This window comes from Syngnathoides biaculeatus, chromosome 7 (assembly GCF_019802595.1).
Source record: "Syngnathoides biaculeatus isolate LvHL_M chromosome 7, ASM1980259v1, whole genome shotgun sequence".
NCBI classification, from domain to species: Eukaryota; Metazoa; Chordata; class Actinopteri; order Syngnathiformes; family Syngnathidae; genus Syngnathoides; species Syngnathoides biaculeatus.
The window spans coordinates 13,032,031-13,050,381 of NC_084646.1; the positions used below are offsets into that span (position 1 = coordinate 13,032,031).

Below are 18,351 nucleotides of genomic sequence, written 5' to 3' on the forward strand. Positions count from 1 at the left end.
GATAATGAAGATGGGGAAATCGTCCCCAAAAACTTTTGTTCAAAAACATTATTTGTTTGAAATATGAAACGATTGGACTGATCTGAAAGCAATTTCACGGTTGAGTGTTGTGTTGCCGGTGATCGGGCTCATCGGTGACATTTTCATTTCATTTGATGGAAAAGAATGCGGGCGTTATAAGAACATTAGCGATGGTCTAATTGGGAAAAAAATAATTAACTGGCTTTGATTTTGATTGACCAGTGGCTTTCAGAACTCTTATGGGTATCTTGTGTATCTCCCTTTTGTAGCATTTAGACAAAAATCCAGTCGAAGTGGATTTTACTCGGCTCCATCCCCAAAAAGTCTGGAGGGAAACATCTGGCTCTTTAGCTGCTAAATGTTCAGCAGTTAGTTGCTAATATCCTCAACATCTGCCTGATGCAGCTGCTCCTTGATAATGACAATTTCATAAAATTGTTAATCCCATACTTTGTATCAAAATATAGATTATTTGTGTCCGTCTGCAATTCTTCCTTAAGTCGAACATGGCTCTCGGGCTTACAATTTATAAGACAGAAAGTTGGGAAGATTGGGTTTGGTATGAGATACCACAGCAGTGCCTGACCATTTTTTAACAAAACGAGTTTCGACAAAAACACACACACACACAAAAAAAAAGAAAAAAAAACACCTCAGTAGGATGAAGATTAAAAAAAAAAAATGGAGTGTCGGTGGTTTGACACCGCGGTGGCACGCCTCGCCACCTTTTACAAGACGGGAAGAAAGGGAGCTCACAGACAGTGAACCACATCCCTCCCTCACGGTGAGTGAATAAATTACAAGTGATTGTGGGTTGTAATGAAGGCAGCTGAGCATATTGTGCAAACGCACTGCTTTTTAATGATTTAATTAAAGAACTTGCTCAAACTGGAGCGGAAAATTTCAACGCGGAGCCCGAGAGAGTGAGAGAGAGAGAGAGAGAGAGAGAGAGAGAGAGAGAGAGAGAGAGAGAGAGAGAGAGAGATCGAGAGAGAGAGAGAGAGAGAGAGAGAGAGAGATCGAGAGAGAGAGAGAGAGAGAGAGAGAGAGAGAGAGAGAGAGAATCCTGTGTTAATTTCTGCGGTGGTTTGGCAGATGTGCTTCATGTTTTTTTGTGTTTTTCCTCTCCCTTTTCTCCCTTTCCAGCTCCACAATTGGCCCGTTTACAACCACCGAGATGCATGATGTCCCTTTAACTCTCCCACATACATTTTAGAGCAGATACCTTCTGTGTCTTTAGGCCGTTGCGCTTGTGTAAATCCACCTTAAATATGCGTAGTTTTGTTCCAAACGACAATACTGGAGTGAAACATCATTTTTGGTCCATTATACTGCTGAAATGAGTAATTGTCAGTACATGCTACTTATGGCAGCAATAGCTTGGTCAATTTAATTCTGCATGCAACCAAATGAATTTTCTGGATTCCTGAATTTCATTTTTAAGCCTCATGCAATCTTATCCATCCATCCATTTTCTGAGGCACTTATCCTCACAAGGGTTGTGGGAGTGCTGGAACCTACCCCAGCTGTCAACAGGCAAGAGGCGGGGTACACCTTGAACCGGTTGCCAGTCAATCGCAGGCACATCGAGACAAACAGCCGCACTCAAAATCACACCTACGGGCAATTTAGAGTGTCCAATTAATGTTGCATGTTTTTTAGATGTGGGAGGAAACCGGAGTGCCCAGAGAACCAACACAGGCACGGGGAGAACATGCAAACTCCAACCAGGCGGGACCGGGATTTGAACCCCGGTCCTCTGAACTGTGAGGTGAACGCTCACACCACTTGCTCAACTGTTCCACCATGATTATGATATTTTAATTAAGAGTTTGCAGTGTTAAAATGATTTGCAAGATCTGAACGTAGCCTCACTACATTAAAAATCAATCACACTATAATGTGCATCAGAAGGTATTTCATATTTAAGTGATTCCCTACAGCGCGAGCTACGAGCTATGTGATATTTATGTTAGGATCTCTGCGGTTAAAAACATTTGTGAGATGTGCATTTGATACTTGGGTCTCAAGAAAGGCTTTGACACTTTATCCACTTATTTATATTGCCGCTAGTTGCAATTCTAGAATCCATCCATCCATTTTCTTTGCCGCTTATCCTCACGAGGGTCGCGGGGAGTGCTGGAGCCTATCCCAGCTGTCAACGGGCAGGAGGCGGGGTACACCCTGAATTGGTTGCCAGACAATCGCAGGACACAAAGAGACAAACAGCCAATCACACTCACAATCACACCTAGGGGCAATTTACAGTGTCCAATTAATGTTGCATGTTTTTGGGATGTGGGAGGAAACCGGAGTGCCCCGAGAAACACTACTGATTCTGAACCACAGAGGCAGATTAGACTGACATGGCAACACGTGTAGTAGAGGCTGAAATCTGATTGGAGCAAATGAAATAAAATAAAACTTAAAAATGTACATAGTGCAGGGGTGTCAAAACTACAGCCTGGGGCCATTTGATGCCCACTGTCCATTTTGTGGCGGCAAGCAGTGTTTATTGTATATAAAACCATTTGCCCTGCAACACTTGTGGGTGTTTATATGATAGGATATGCAAAGAAACTATTTAGAACTAAAATAGGAACAAAATAAAGACAACTCAGTTTCAGAAGAACGAAGGTTTTCCTCTACTTTCCGCTCTGACTCAAAGGTCTGTTTTGTGAACATACAGTTAATTATACTTCTCAAGTAAACAGCTTTAAAAAATGTCAAATTATTACAGATATCGTGTTTCAGTTCTGCATATGAAGATCTGGTCAAAGCAGCACTATTGGCCACCACAAAATCAGGAACAATCCCAAACTAAACACTTCATGGATTGGTTTTGGCATGTTTAAGAAAGTCCAAGAATGTCAAAATATGTACCGTAATTCCCGGTCTACAGAGCGCACCTGGTTAAAAGCCTCACCCGGTACATTTGTAACGAGAATACCGTTTGGTACATACATACACCGCAGCTGTGTAAAAGCCGCAAGTGCCCACATTGAACCACGAGATATTTACAAAGAAAAACAGTACACACAGAGTTTAACGCTAGTGCCACCGCACTAATGCTAACACTAACACTAGCACCACGCTAACACTAACACTAGCGCCGCGCTAACATTGCCGGTTTAAAAACAAAAAAAACATATTGGTAAAAATCACTGAGATGCGGCAGTAACACGCTAGCCCAGCGCGTTCAGGGCCGAACCAGTAAAAGTCACTTCCTCGGCACATATATTCCACCGGTCTCGCTCTTACCTTTTCCGCGGCCGTTGGAAAAAATGCACAAATTACCCTCACCGCCGCATAAGCCGCAGGGTTGAAAGCGTGTGAAAAAAGTTGTAGTTTATAGGCCGGAAATTACAGTAGTCCTTGCAGGAAAAAGTCTGGACATCTCCGATGTACTGGAAGCAGCGTGGCCGAGAGAAACACTAATTCTATAAGTCATTAGGGAGGACTCCTAGTGCCAAAATTAAATAATTGCACAATTAAATCATAAGTTAAGTGTCATCCATTCTAATTTGAATGAAATACCTGATTTATTTAGATCATGGTCTACGTTGCAGCGCTTCACAAATTTACGTCATCTGTTAAACTCATCACCGCTCCAATTTGGAGGGCAGCCGACCCTGCACATAAAGTCAAAGCAAATGTGTTTATTTAATTACAATTTTAACTAATTCATTATAATAAGTAATTATGACATTTTTCATTTTTATAACTTTCTGAAGTTTGAATATGGTCAATGTAAAATGAAACATTTTAGTAAAGATGAAAAGATGGTTTTATTTATTTGATGTTGGCCCTTTTGGTCTTCCAAAGTTCATATTAAAGGTCAAGTGTCATCCCTGTAAACATTGTAAAATAGATAGTGAAATGAAAAATTCGACATCCAAATGGTTGCCAAATTGGCTGCATTTATTTTCTGTGACGTCACCCCCGACATCCACCATTGAAAACCCGCTGTGGCCCCTACTGTGGGAGACGAACACGCCCCTTCTGACACGGAAGCTCTTTTCGAAGAAAAGACCGTCTCACAATCGAGTCAAGTGTCCGGGGCAATATTATCCTATCGTTTCGAGCCATATTTAGTTTACATGCAGGTCACTTCTAACTAAAAACAGACTCCCCGACAGTATGACAGTATGTAGCGTACTCAGCTGCGAGTGATAACACAGTGAAGCGGCCCGGCTCGGCACCGTGATAAGTCACCTTGGCGCCGAAGATGAGCCAACCCAGCCGAAGCCGTGACCGGTGGACGCGTCGGGCGGTTTCCGCGTCGGGCTCGCCCGCGAAGGCTGCCGTGTCGGCTCGCCAGCGAAGGCTGCCGCGTTGTGCTTCGCGGACGAGCACGGCTTCGGCCAGGCTGGCACGTACATACTGCCGCGGCGGACTCCGAGAGATTTAGCACCCCTGTCATACGTACGCGGGTCTTTTGTTACATTATAAGAGACAGATTACGTGGTCCACCCCAAACTATTCTTTTTTTTTTTTTTTTTTTTTAGTAGCTGTATACACACCTACCTGTCATTTGGGACCCACAAAGCTCTAGTCTCTTGCACCTCTGCAATCCATTTTTCACGACGAACCGGGTCTCTTGCAAACTTATGAAGGGTAAATCCATCCTCCCGAGTGTTCGAGCAATGTCCAGCAATGCAACGACCCGGCATTTTGGCTAACAAGAAGGAACACCGAGCTACCTTCCCGGAGGTAAAACTAATAGAAACAAACGAGTCCACTTGAGGGAGGTCCTGCCATGTACGACACTTCCTGCTTCTTCTTGAAAGCAAATCCCTCGAGAGGATTTTCATGGCAGGAGTTACAAAAAGCTGTATACGTCAAAATCATGTTTTCTGGTGAAAAAAAAGCCATGGGTCAATGTCGGCTTCCGTTTTTTCATTAAAAACATACTAAAAATCATGCATTTCATGACACTGGCCCTTTAAGTTTAGTTGGATCCCTCATATTGTACTATGCGGTTTGATGAATACATTTTCTATCATCATGCATCGTGTATCGTAGCTGTGCTGTTTGACTTTTGCGGCATATTTCACCAGTAGATTGTGATCGAACGCCACGCAGCACCACTTTTGCCGCGTTCCACAATGGCGATTGGGCTGTAATCGCATTGGCGTACACCCCCAAACTCTTTTGTTCACGAGGCAGCAGCAGAAAGGTCATGTGGACAAGGCTCGAATTTAATTACGTGCAATAATCAGCCCGTTAAATGTTTCGCTGCAAGGTCGCAGCGTGACTGTATACACACCCAGATGCTTCTTACTTCTCTACCTAGCCAAGCGCGGTGTACTGTAATGTCATTTTCTTTATCCCAGTAGAGAAGGAGCGCTGAAGAGGAATTTGAGGGAGAACAAAGCTCAAGGATTTTCCAAAACAAGTGAAGAAATTCCTCTGACAAGAGCAGAAAAACCATGATAAGGCTGAATGTGAAGAAAAAAAACAACTATGATGGACAAATTCCTTTTCCTTCACAGCCAAATGCAAAAAAAAAAAAAGACACTGAATACTGTCATATTTAAACAGAACATTCATTGCATTACATTTTCCATGCCACTTATCCTAACTATGATGGAGGGCTTGCAGGAGCCTATACCAGCTATCTTTGGGCGAGAAGCGCAGCACACAGCTATTTCTTGAATTTAAATGGACTTTTTACAAATTTCAATCAGGTTTTTCCAAACTCCTCGCAGGACACAATCTGCTCTTATCAAAGTGCTCAATGATATAAGGTTGAATACTGACTCGGGAAAGGTGTCAATTTTGGTTTTGTTGGATCTCAGCGCGGCTTTTGAGACGGTAGATCACAACATACTGCTAAACAGGTTGGAAACGTGGGAAGGACTACATGGAACGGTCCTTAAATGGTCCAGGTCCTACTTGGAGGAAAGGAGCTACTTTGTGACCATTGGAGGTGCTCGGTCTCAGCAAAATGCAATAACCTATTGGGTACCTCAAGGGTCAGTTCTTGGCCCTCTCCTGTTCAGCTTGTATAAGCTACCCTTGGGTCAAATTCTTCAAAACTTTCATTTTGACTACCAAAGCTATGCAGATTACACGCAGTTATATTTAGCAGTGTCTCCAGATGACGACAGTTCAACTGAGGTATTGTCCCGCTGTTTAAATCCGATAAATAACTGGATGAGTCAAAATTTTCTTCAACTAAATCAACACAAAACTGAGACAATTGTTTTTGGGAATAAAGAAAAGAGCTTTGCTGTTAGTAAACACCTGGACTATCTTTAAAAACGCATAGACCAAGTCCGAAACCTTGGTATTTTGATTGATTCCGACCTGACTTTCAACAATCATACCAAATCAATCACAAAACTTCTACCATCTGAAAAACATATCTAGTGAAATCTTGTATGAGTCAAGCAGACAAGGAAAAGCTCATCCATGGTTTTGTCTCAAGTAGACTTGACTCTTGTAATGGTCTTCTGACTGGACTCCCGAAAAAGAGTATGAATCAGCTGCTGCTCATTCAGAATGCTGCAGCTCGCGTTCTGACCAAAACAAAGCAGTCGGAGCATATAACTCCAATTCTGAAGTCCTTGCACCGGCTTCCATTCAGTTTTAGAATAGATTTTAAACTTCTTCTACTGGTCTATAAATCACTAAATGATTTAAGTTCCAAATACGTGAAAGAAATGCTTATGGAATACAAACCCAGTAGAGCTCTAAGATCGACTGACTCTGGTCAAATAGTGGAGAGCAGAGTCCAAAGCAAACATGGTGAAGCAGCATTTAGCTATGTATTATGCTGCAAAAAAATGGAAGAAGTTGCCAACAGAGGTGAGGTCAGCCCCATGTGTGAATGTTTTTAAATCCATCTTGAAAACTCTTCTTTTTTTCTCATACTTTTTAGAATATATCCACTTTTTGATCATATTACTTGCACTGCATGCGGTTTAAATTGTCTTTTTTAAAAATATTATTATTATTATTATTATTATTATTGCTATTATCCCATTTTAAATGTTTCATCTCTTTGTTTTGAAATGCCTTTAGTCATGTAAAGCACATTGAGTTACCTCATGTATGAAATGCGCTATACAGATAAATTGACTGTTTTGCTTTACACCGTGAACTGGTCGCCAGCCAATCGCGGGGCACACACAAACAAACAACCATTCGCACTCACATTCACACCTACAGGAAATTGAGAGTTTTCAGGTAACTTACCGGAGTACAAGGAGAAAACCCGTGCAAGAACGGGGGGAGAGCACCCAAACTCTATACAGGCGAGGCTGCATTTGAATCCGAGTCTTCAGAACTGAGAGGCAGACATCCTAACCAATCGCCCACCAGGCCACCTTAAAGAGAACAATAGCATGAATTTAATTATCAGTTATCGTTTCGATCTAATCAATCCATCGGGACATAACAGAATCTATCAAGTAAAGGATATTTTTAGGGCCCAATGACAAAAGCAGAGTAGTCCCAGGGAGCAATTGGATCCCTGCTCATCACGCGTGCTATGGAAAGGCACCCTTTATTTGAGCAAAGCATTTTTATATACAGTACTGTAAAAAAAATATCACCGCTTTGTTGTTTTACCGACCTTTGTCACAGCAGTCATTGTGACATTTTATGTCAGTACCGTTTGTACAAAAGAGCAACCTGGAAAAAAGGCAGAAAATGAAGGCTTTTACAGGCAGTGGGAAGGGGCTCCTCGTTATTACTCAAAGTACTTCTGAAGATGGAAAATTACCGTGTCAAAATCTTCCCCCTATCCAATGACTGGTCCTTTTAATACAGAGCAGCCGGATTGGAAAAGGTGTGAAAATGTGTCTTTTGAAAGCAGCGTAAAAGGGCTTCTAATATCAGCATTACACAGGCGGAAAATAATGCCGTGTCAAAGTTGCCCCTATACCAGGGGTGTCAAACTCATTTTTCTCGTGGACCACATTCTAGTTACGGTTTCCTACAGAGGGCTGTTATGACCGTGAAACCAGAACAATCTTCAACTGCCTCATCGTGAAATTTATGAACTAGTTTTAGAATCGGAAATCAAGGGTAACAGATTTTTATTTTACTATTTCTGATGTTTGGTAACACTAAAATGCTTGCAATAACTCAACATTATCATTCATATGACATGACAATTAGAAATTTTGATAGAGATTTTAACAAAAAAATCATGGAAGTTGATACAGATGATTTGCGTTCGAGGGCCACATAAAATTACATGGTGGGCCAGAGCTGGCCCCTGGGCCTTGAGTTTGACACCTGTGCCCTATACTGTATTATGAATCTAGTATTCCGTTTATAAAGAAAACTGGAAAATCGAACAGAGTGAAAAACTGTCTGAAATTTTTTTATCTCAAAGGTCATATGAATGCTAAGAATTTCCACCTTCGGAGGAAATATCAGACACTATCTTTTAATTTATTCACTGGTAGTCCTCCATGTTAACAGCCATCCATCCATTTTCTTAGCCGCTTATCCTCACAAGGATCGCGGGGAGTGCTAGAGCCTATCCCAGCTGTCAACGGGCAGGGTACACCCTGAACTGCCGCCTCATGTCGACATGAACAATTGAATTCAACAGCTATCAATGGGCATGAATTCAAGATTTAAAATTGCCATGTCCACTTTTTCCTGAATTCCGTGTCTGTGACATTCGGAGCAAAGAGCGACATGGAAAAGATGTGGGGAAAAAACAAGACTATGAGAGGCAGCGTTAATGGAGCTTCTGATACTCCCGCTGATACTTCCACCCACCATTCTATGTTGGTAGAATGTTCCACGTGGTGAAAGTGGTGAAATTGTGTGGGTTTTTTTTTTTAAGATTATAAAAGGGGGCGGCGGAACGGTGGAGCAGCTGGTAAAGCGTTGGCCTCACAGTTCTGAGGACCCGGGTTCGATCCTGGCCCCACCTGTGTGGAGTTTGCATGTTCTCCCCGTGCCTGCGTACGTTTTCTCCTGGCACTCCGGTTTCCTCCCACATCCCAAAAACATGCAACATTAATTGGACACTCTAAATTGCCCCGAGGTGTGATTGTGAGTGCGGCTGTTTGTCTCTATGTTGCCATTTGATTGGCTGATCAGGGTGTACCTCGCCTCCTGCCCGTTGATAGCTGGGATAGGCTCCAGCATTCCCTGCGATCCTTGTGAGGATAAGCGGGAAAGAAAATGGATGGATATAAAAGGTGCTTCTGATATCACTTTGTGAACCTCATAGATGGGGGAAAAGTATGTCATCAACTCATCATTATCCCCCTCCTCTACATTAGTGCAAAGATGTGACAAGGAAAAATCGCCCAAAAACTATTACAGCCGGTGTAAAAGGGGTTTAAGACATTCCCCCCAAAAGGCAGAAAATGGCCAGGTAGATTTTGTCCTACCAGTCAACACACATTGGTGCAGTTTACGTCGAATAGCGTCGGAAAAAGTTTTTACAGAGTATGTTATGTAAAGAAGGTGAGTCAAGAAATTGCATAAGTTATTATTTCAAATCAAAGCAATGTGTCACTTAAGAAGAGTGACATATACTGTAATAGGGGGAAAGTGAATCAAAGTGTATGATAAGAGATGAATCATAATTGTCTGAGAATAGAGGTCACAAAGAGTTTGTATGTTGCTGCCGCTCAGAAATAATTACATCTACTATTTCACTTCAAATGTGACAAATATAAAACACCCTGCAGCATCTTGCCGATATACCTTGCTTATTTTATTCACAGAATAAATGGCACAGGGCTTCTTTTTTTTTTTTTTTTTTGACCAGAAATGGTTGCCTGGCAACCTACTGAGGTCATAATTTTCCCTTTTATGGGGTGAAAAAAAAAAAAAAAAAAGAATAAGTGAGTTTATTGAGAGTACTGCACATGCAGGCTCATCTTGGACCCATTAATGGTCCTTGCCGTTAAACACACGCAGACCTTAGCCGGCGGAGTCAATGGAGTGCATTAATGCAAGCTCATCACGAGGGGACGTTCAATTAATAAGTGAGCTGGCAGCCTCGCGCACACACGCAGCACTAAAGACATTAGTGCCGCTCTAAATCAAATCTGAACGCTCAACGACTTGACGTACTGTAAGAACCTGCAATACTTTGATGAGCCGCCATATTGATATCAGGTGGGGGGGGGGGGGACGGGCTTTTAAGCAGGTCGCAGTTACACATTCCAATTTGTAACGTGATGTTCGCAACTCTTTTTGTGGAACTTAAAGTTTTTGCATTAAACAAAATATCTGCATATTTTCTGTTCCATTTACGGTATTACGATCTGAGATGCTGCTATGTTAGTGACGGAGGAGCTCGCCTGCCTACACGTACAATGTACGTGCAACATCCGTGCATACTTGAACAACTTTGAGACACGCAACTTGACTTTGCTTATCCATCCATTTTCTTCGCCGCTTATCCTTATAAGGGTCGCAGGAGTGCTGGTACACCTTGAATTGGTTGCCAGTCAATCGCAGGGCACATGGAGACAAACAGCCACACTCACAATCACACCTAGGGGCAATTTCGAGTGTCCGATTAATGTTGCATGTTAATGGGATGTCGGAAGAAAACGGAGTGCCCAGCGTAAACCCACGCAGGCACGGGGAGAACATGCAAACCCCACACAGGCGGCTGCGGGATTGAACCCGGGTCTTCAGAACTGTGAGGCCAACGCTTTACCAGCTGCTCCACCATGCCGCCGACTTTGCTTATGGAACGCTTGAAAAAAATAAAATAAAAACAATCACAGCTAAGGATGAAGCTGTTTATTAAACACAGCCATCCATCCATTTTTCTGAGCCGCTTATCCTCACAAGGGTTGCGGCACTCCTGAAGCCTATCCCAGCTGTCAACGGGCAGCAGGCAAGGAACACGCTGAACTGGTTACCAGCCAATCGCAGGGCACATAGAGACAGACAACAGCCGCAGTCACAATCACAACTAGGGGCAATTGAGAGTCTCCAATTAATGAATGTTTTGAGGATGCTTGCTATTTATCAGAGGCCACAAAAAACAAAAAAAAAAAAGAAAAAGTACTGCAGATCAGGCCACAAATGGCCCCCAGGCCATAGTTTGCCCACTAGTAGGCAAGCCCAAACTTAGAATAAGTAGAACCATCTTTCATTGTCATGACTTTTGCATACAAATGTGCCTTATCGTTATCGGCCCAACAAAGAAAAAGAAAACATTGGTCTTTCTCTATCCAATATCCCAACATTTTTGTGATTAGGGCATTTTTAAAACAAGTGCATACAAAAATTTAATAAAATTGCTAGTAGTAAAAGTAACCATTGGAAAAGTATTTTATTGGGTTACGAAGCGGTCTGGTGGTCTGAAGCATTTTTTTTTTCTTAATTTTGTTCGATTAATTAGAAGTGACATTAAAATGTTTGGAGATCATAGTTTTGTGGTTAGTGTTTAAACTATTATTATCCGCTTTTTGTTACATGCCTTTGCAGTGGCTGTCTATTATTCACGAGCTTTTACGTTTTATTTCAGCGAGACCGCAATTTTAAAGACATCATAAAGTATATTTGCATGGCATACTCACGTTCGTTGGTTTCGACGCAACCTGACACCCATCTAGTGGGAATTAATTGTAACGGCAAGCGTCGATGACTGTCGTAAATGTTTAAGCCGCGACACGGAATCGCTTGACGGTATATCGCGCCTCAACCAATATGGCCGCTTCGTTGGTATGCGAGAAAACACAATACAGGTATTTGACAACAGAAACACATAGTTAAATATACGGTAAATAGTTCCATATTGAGTGTGAATGTGAATAGCAATATCTTGTACTTTGCAGGGTGAGTTCTGTCCTAAATAGAGACGTGAAACAGTTTGGGAAGAGGTTTATGTTTGACAACAACGAGGAGACATGCTGGAACTCAGACCAGGCAAGTCATTTTGTTTGTAGTATCTACTATACATATCGGTCCTTTTATGTGTATAGATCAATATCTGATTATTAGAGGCGGATTCATGAATGTTTTTTTCCCACTAGGGTGACTGTCAGTGGTTGATTTTCGATTTCCCCCAATCAGTGAGAGTGTCCGAGTTAAAAGTTCAGTTCCAGGGAGGCTTTTCGGCCAAAACATGCAGGATGGAAGGTACAAAGTAGTATTTACATGCTGGGAATTGAATGGGTTGATTACCATATTTTTGTTTACTGTAGGTACAGTATACAATGTTTTTTGTTTTTTTTAAATACAGGCATCACTGTTTTTTTATTGGCATGATTTGCTTCCTTAAACTCCTTCCTGCATTTTTTTTTTAATTCTTACATCTTTACTCCCATCCTTTTTTGCTGAAACCTGTTTTTCTGCCATCCTTCCTTTGTTCTTATTTTACTTTCTGACTCCTTTTTGTTCCCACTTTCCCTAAGAACCACTTCTTAATTTGCACCCTTCCCTACTTCACTTAAACTGACATTGTTACCCTCATTATTACCTTTCTTTGTTCTTGACATAAATTATTTGCCATTATAAAAACTGGAATTGAAAAGTTCATTGAAAAAATGTATACAGTACCTACTTTTTGGCCTATCCTGTATATGAGTTTCTCTCCCCTGTCCCTCTCACTGCAGGATTTTCAGAAGATGGAGATTTCAAAGTAATAAGTCATTTTTACCCAGAAGACAACAACTCTCTCCAGATATCCTGTGTGAATCAAATTATATAGCTTGTATTATTTTATTTTTATTAGAGATGACTTTGGGGCGACACCGTGGATCAGCTGGTAAAGTGTTGGCCTCACAGTTCTGGGGTCCCGGGTTCAATTCCGACCCTGCCTGTGTGGAGTTTGCATGTTCTCCCCGTGCCTGCGTGGCTTTCCTCTGGGCACTCCGGTTTCCTCCCAAATTCCAAAAATATGCAACATGAATTGGACACTAAATTGCCCCTAGGTGTGATTGTGAGCGTGGCTGTTTGTCTCCATGTGCCCTGCAATTGGCTGACAACCACTTCAGGGTGTACCCTGCCTCCTGCCCATTAACAGCTGGGACAGGCTCCAGCACTCCCCGCGACCCACGTGAGGATAAGCGGGGAAGAAAATGGGTGGATGGACGGACTTTGGAGGTGGAGGCAGGCTACACCCTGGACGGCTTATAATAAGTACTCCATAATATTGTTCTTGAGTGTGTTTGTCATCGCCACTTATGACTAAAGAGGCCGATTATCTTGCCTTAACTGTACACCCACTGCTTTCCCATACAGGACATGGCCGCCGCGGACAGAGTCAAAATAACATTTGAGAACAGCGCCGACTTTTTCGGGAGAATTATTGTTTATACTTTGGACGTCCTGGGGGAGAAAGCAACATGACCCGCAAACTGATAAAGACTGAGGAAAAATGCAGGACTTCAGATCTGTTGGATGTATGTGCCGCAATGGAGTCAATACATGGGAATACTGTACAGTAATAGGAATTGGGATTTTTTGGGGGGGGACAGCTCTGAAGACATCCAATTCCAATGTATGCAATGAACACTCATTATTCTGGAACATCATGCCATAGAAAAAAAAAACATTTATTACAACTTGTTTACATTCATTGTCGCTGGTCTCCAGCCAAATTGAACAATCCCGCTGCACGGCTGGCAAATATTGTTCCGTTTTTGTTATCATGCCTCGCATACAAACTAAACAAAAATAAGTACTTTCGAGGTGTCTGTTTGATTTATCGGCATGTTGGATTGTAGAGTCTCAGGATATGGTCCTCCAACACCTTCTGAACTGCAACACAGAAAAAAAATAGTTAAAATGAGGATAACCTTTTTTTTTTAAACTTGAAAATTAAAAGATGATACTCTTGTTTTTACTCTTTTTGTATCCGAGAGCAACAGCTAAGGCCATTGCACTGTAGCCTGAATCAGACTCTCTGGTCACGTCAGCTCCTTTAGCTAAAAAATAAAATGAAATAAAAGAACAATGATCAATTAGTATAGCAATCAGGACATGTCGTTTATGTATGAAATGTAAATGAATGGACCTAAGAGCGCCTCCACACATTTAACGTGGTTTCCTCGGACAGCATATAGAAGCGGAGTCCCTCCGTTCTGCAATCAAAACAGCAGTTTTCAATCAGTGAGCAATTTCAATTTCCTCATTACATAACCCAAAAGTGCTTCATTATGTTGGATGCTCTCCGACAAAAATCATCTCAATGGGCTTATGAATTTGGAAATCTTTTAGTATCATATCCCTCGCAGAGAATACCACTTAAAGGACATTTAGATATAAACTTACTACTTTTCAAGAAATGTAAATCCTCGCCATCTTGCTTGAGTTAGTTAACAATGCATCATTCAAGTTGGTGTTCTACCCCATATAAAGCTCGTGCACCTATGTCATTGAAATCACGTGACTGGCCATATTGCTGGTCAAACAAAGCACCGTTCAATGCAAAATCCGTTGAGACAAAACAAAAATAAGTCTCATAGCATGACGCCCAGTTTCGTCCGATACCGTTAAACATTTAAAAGGTGATAATAAATGAAGATACGTGGAAAAATGAGAGACACTTGGCATAGAGGACCCGTATTTAATGCCAAAGTCGATGTTTTCGCCGATAAGAAAGTGGACTGTTAACCCGCTTCCGCTTGTCTTGGACAACTGGATCTACACATGGATCTGGTGAGTAAGTCGTCGAGATTTACACAGAAGAGTTTGAAAGCGTATAAAAGTCTGGACGCATACAAATACTTGGTTGCTGAATCTGTTTTCAATCATGAATAAATCCCACATAGTGATGGAGCCACTCAGATTTTCTTTTAATACAAATACCAATATTTAAATAAATGACCCCTGGTTTTACACAAACTTGCATTCATCAACTATGATTAAGGGGGGACACCAAGTCAGCTCCTCGTACGCGGAAGCGTGTTGCGGCCACACGTTAAATTTCAGTAAACCTCTCCGTGACAGATGTTTTTTTTTAAATATGCATTGTTCTCAAATGAGTCCAATGCGTATTTAAAAAAATGAAAATAAACCAGTGGGATAGGCTTCACCCCCCCGTACACTGAAGCGTGTTGTTAACCTATGTAAACCTCTCAGCGACAGTTTGACAGACAAAAAAAAAAAAAAGTCTGTTGGGGAGAGGTTAACCAAAGTTTAACGTGTGGCCACAACACGCTTCTGTGTACACTGGAAACGACTACCTGTCTTTTTTTTTTTTTTTTTTTTTTTAACACATAGTTCTCAAATAAACCAACTTGGCATTATAAATACTTCTTGGGAATTAGAGATTACGAATAACTCCTACCTGAAATGAAGTGATCACTACTCGTGTGTATTTAGTTGGTTACCATCCATTATGTTTAATTGCTGAAATCCATCAATCTTTTCCGGTCTTATCAGTTGGTATTCCATAGAATGATCTCTTTGAATACCTGTTTTGTCTGTTGTCACAACCAACAGCACAACAAGTCTCGGGCATTGGGAATATTCTTGATTCAATGTCGCCCACACCGTCGAGCAGCTCTTTTTTACCGGCAATATGGCGCCGTCACGTGCACGAGGTCTATTGCTAACATATACAGATTTGCACCAACATCGGTTCTGTGGCAGCCATAACACAAGAACGAAAACTGCTGGGACTACGGGACAAGACATTGGTATGTATTAGTGGAAAAATGTGAAATTGACCATATTTGCAGATTACAGGTTTCCACCATACAGCAACAATTTGCAACTAGTTTGTACCCAATCGTAGGCATTGACGTCAACCCCCCGTCCAATGAGAGCCTCGATAATGTCCACGTAACCTCCGGAGCTGGCCAGCGTCAGCGCACTTTCTTGGTCCCTTGCAACTATTTTGGGGTCGGCGCCCTGAACACACACGAATCACAACAGCATCAGCGAGTGATCGTCCTGATAAGACGTCTTCGTGCTGCCCTCTCACCTTTTCCAAGAGCAAGTCCACCACTGTTTTCTCTCCAAACGCCGCCGCCCACATAAGAGGCGTGAAGCCCCGTTCGTCTTGTTTGCTCAGCAGTGAACTGTCTGGAAAAACGTGCGCATGTTAGAGTCCAGGGATTCTCAAACCTTACGAGTCCAAGGACCTCCGAAAGGGAAGTCATTTTACCAAGGATCCTTTTGTTGTGGAAAAGACATCTTTATTATTCAACTAACATAAATTGTAAGAATGAATTAAATTATGATTGATAATTAATAATTGAACTAATTATTTTTTTGTAAATTGTAAAAGAAATAAACTCTGGTCTAAAAAAAAAAAAAGAGTTTATTCCTGTAATAAGATGCCTTTTGTCGACTATGCAGGGATGTTATTATTTGATACATTGCATATAAAAAGTCTACACACCCCTGTTCAAATGCCAGATTTTTGTGATATAAAAACATCAGGCTAGGTACATTATTTCAAAATTGTTTCAAGCATTGATGGGACTTATAACCTCAGCGCCTGTTTTTTTAATGTTTTTTTTCAAGCGGCAAAGTAAAAATAAGTGAAATAATGGGGTTGCACAAGTGTGCACACCCGCTTATAACTGGGACAGCGCAGACTTCTACCAGTCACATTCAAATGCATGTTAAAATTGTAGTCAGCATCCACCTTGCACCATTTAAAATAAGTCTGATTGATGCCAAATAAAGTTCAAATGTTCTCGTAGGCTTTTCCTTTATTGTTGCTTTATGCTACCACCAACTCATGTTAAGAGTTACAGCTGAAATGTTCAACTTTGGTTTCAAAGAACCATAACAAAATTTTCCAAGAAGTGGAAAAGTTTTTTTTTCTTCCAGTTGAACAGCGTCATGTAGACATTTTTTCCGTTATATTATTAGTAGTCATGTAGGTACAGACTTTTTTTTTAAATAATAAGGCAATTTATTACAAATTTCCACAACCCCACGTTACAGTCCATGAACGTGAGTTTGAGAAGCCCTTGTGTTTGACAATATTTGTGTATGAGGATGCCAGGGTCAGTCCTACCCAGATTTCTCAGCCTCACCTTTACTTAGCTGCACTGCTACTTGTAAAACCTCACCCTGTGCGGCGAGCTGATGTATGGACAGAGCTTATAACGAGAAAGACAACGATACATTACTCTGGTTAAGATCTGCCAAAAAAAAGGAAGTTTTAATGACAACACTATAAATACTCACAATCTAACTTCGCCGGACGCGCATTAACTTCATTCCCACGCTGCCTGTTGGTGAGTGTGGCCGAATGGTTGTACAGACCCTCTTCGTCCAGGTCGGCGTTCTCTGGAGACGCAAGGCCGTTCATGTGAGACATGCATTTTTAAAAATTGCAAATGCGGCTAAAAGGGAATGACATTTCTTTTAAATACAATTGATTGACTTTGTGGAAAATGAACAATCGTGGATTTTTTTTTTTTTTTTTTAAGTGACAAGAGCATCTCTTTCTGATTGTTCTGAACTCCTGTTTCCAAGCGAGTGCCGCTCAATGCATGAACTGTAACTCTCATAATCTTGGCATCATGGTTACCTATCCATCCATTTTCTGAGCCGCTTATCCTCACGATCCCAGCTATCATCGGGCAGGAAGCGGGGTATGCCCTGAACTGGTTGCCAGGCAATCGCAGGGGACAAGAGACAGTCGCACTCACAATCACACCGAGGGTAAATTTAGAGTCTCCAGTGAATGCATGTTTTTGGGATGTGAGAGGAAATGGGAGTGCCCGGAGAAAATCCATGATGTACCAGTCGTTTGAGGCAAGTAAAGTTTTTCTGAAACATCACTCACAGAAAAACCCAGTACCACCCCAATAATGAAATGTTCTTAGATGAGGACCTCTAAAGATCAACTTTGTATAACTCTATTGCAGCTGTGCCTAGTATTGATCAATTGTAAGTGTCTAACTAACCCTAACCACCGCAATCTGAAAACGGAACCATAGTTTACTTCTTTGGTTAAGTCGAACTCGTCACCACGAGATCGTTTGAAAACAATGTATCCATGTGTCGTGAGGCACGTGCTTAGTTCTTCTCACCTCTATTTTCACAGGATTTTGCACTTGATGTGTGATTATTTTGGTCTTCTTCTCGTCCTCTTTCCATTATCACCGCTTGTGAGGAAAAAGTGCCGAAAGTAGAAATTCAGTCAGGACGTCGTCGACTCACCACATCCAGCTTTTGCTGCCTTAATTTGCGCCAACTTCCTTGTGGCAAAAGTGAAAGTAGGTTCTTGCTTGTCACGACAGTCTTCGAAGAGTGGCAAAGATACATTGAATTTAATTAAATGAAGCGGGAATTATCGAGAGGCATTCTGCTGCGCAATATTAAGGCCGAATATATCGCGTTTAGGTGAAATCGGTTTCATGAAGGCGGGCAGTTTATCGTCTTGTTGTCATTTCCTGATCGGAACTTATT

At 41.6% G+C, this 18,351-nt stretch overlaps 3 protein-coding genes across 9 annotated transcripts in view; 1 reads left to right on the forward strand and 2 right to left on the reverse strand.

The window, feature by feature from the left end:
- ncanb (neurocan b) overlaps positions 1-11,666 on the reverse strand; it is a 190,551-nt gene extending 178,885 nt beyond the window's left edge. For 5 of the 7 annotated variants that reach the window (XM_061825958.1, XM_061825959.1, XM_061825953.1 and 2 more), the window contains exons 1-2: positions 11,547-11,666; positions 7,225-7,355 (exon numbers count right to left, since the gene is read on the reverse strand). The gene's annotated coding sequence lies outside the window, so the exon portion shown is untranslated. Of the gene's footprint in view, positions 1-3,558; positions 3,654-7,224; positions 7,356-11,546 lie in introns of those variants that run through there. The other 2 variants (XM_061825955.1, XM_061825960.1) reach the window with 2 other exon arrangements.
- On the forward strand, positions 11,561-13,661 carry nr2c2ap (nuclear receptor 2C2-associated protein). The gene is made up of 5 exons (XM_061825970.1): positions 11,561-11,714; positions 11,805-11,895; positions 12,003-12,108; positions 12,585-12,652; positions 13,198-13,661. The coding sequence occupies exons 1-5, from the start codon at positions 11,677-11,679 to the stop codon at positions 13,318-13,320; spliced, it is 426 nt and encodes a 141-aa protein (XP_061681954.1). The 5' UTR covers positions 11,561-11,676; the 3' UTR covers positions 13,321-13,661.
- On the reverse strand, positions 13,507-18,319 carry rfxank (regulatory factor X-associated ankyrin-containing protein). The gene is made up of 8 exons (XM_061825969.1): positions 17,973-18,319; positions 17,122-17,223; positions 16,968-17,033; positions 15,902-16,002; positions 15,703-15,828; positions 13,988-14,054; positions 13,818-13,898; positions 13,507-13,731 (listed from the first exon to the last, which is right to left on the reverse strand). The coding sequence occupies exons 1-8, from the start codon at positions 18,037-18,039 to the stop codon at positions 13,676-13,678; spliced, it is 666 nt and encodes a 221-aa protein (XP_061681953.1). The 5' UTR covers positions 18,040-18,319; the 3' UTR covers positions 13,507-13,675.
- Positions 18,320-18,351: the final 32 nt, after the last annotated feature.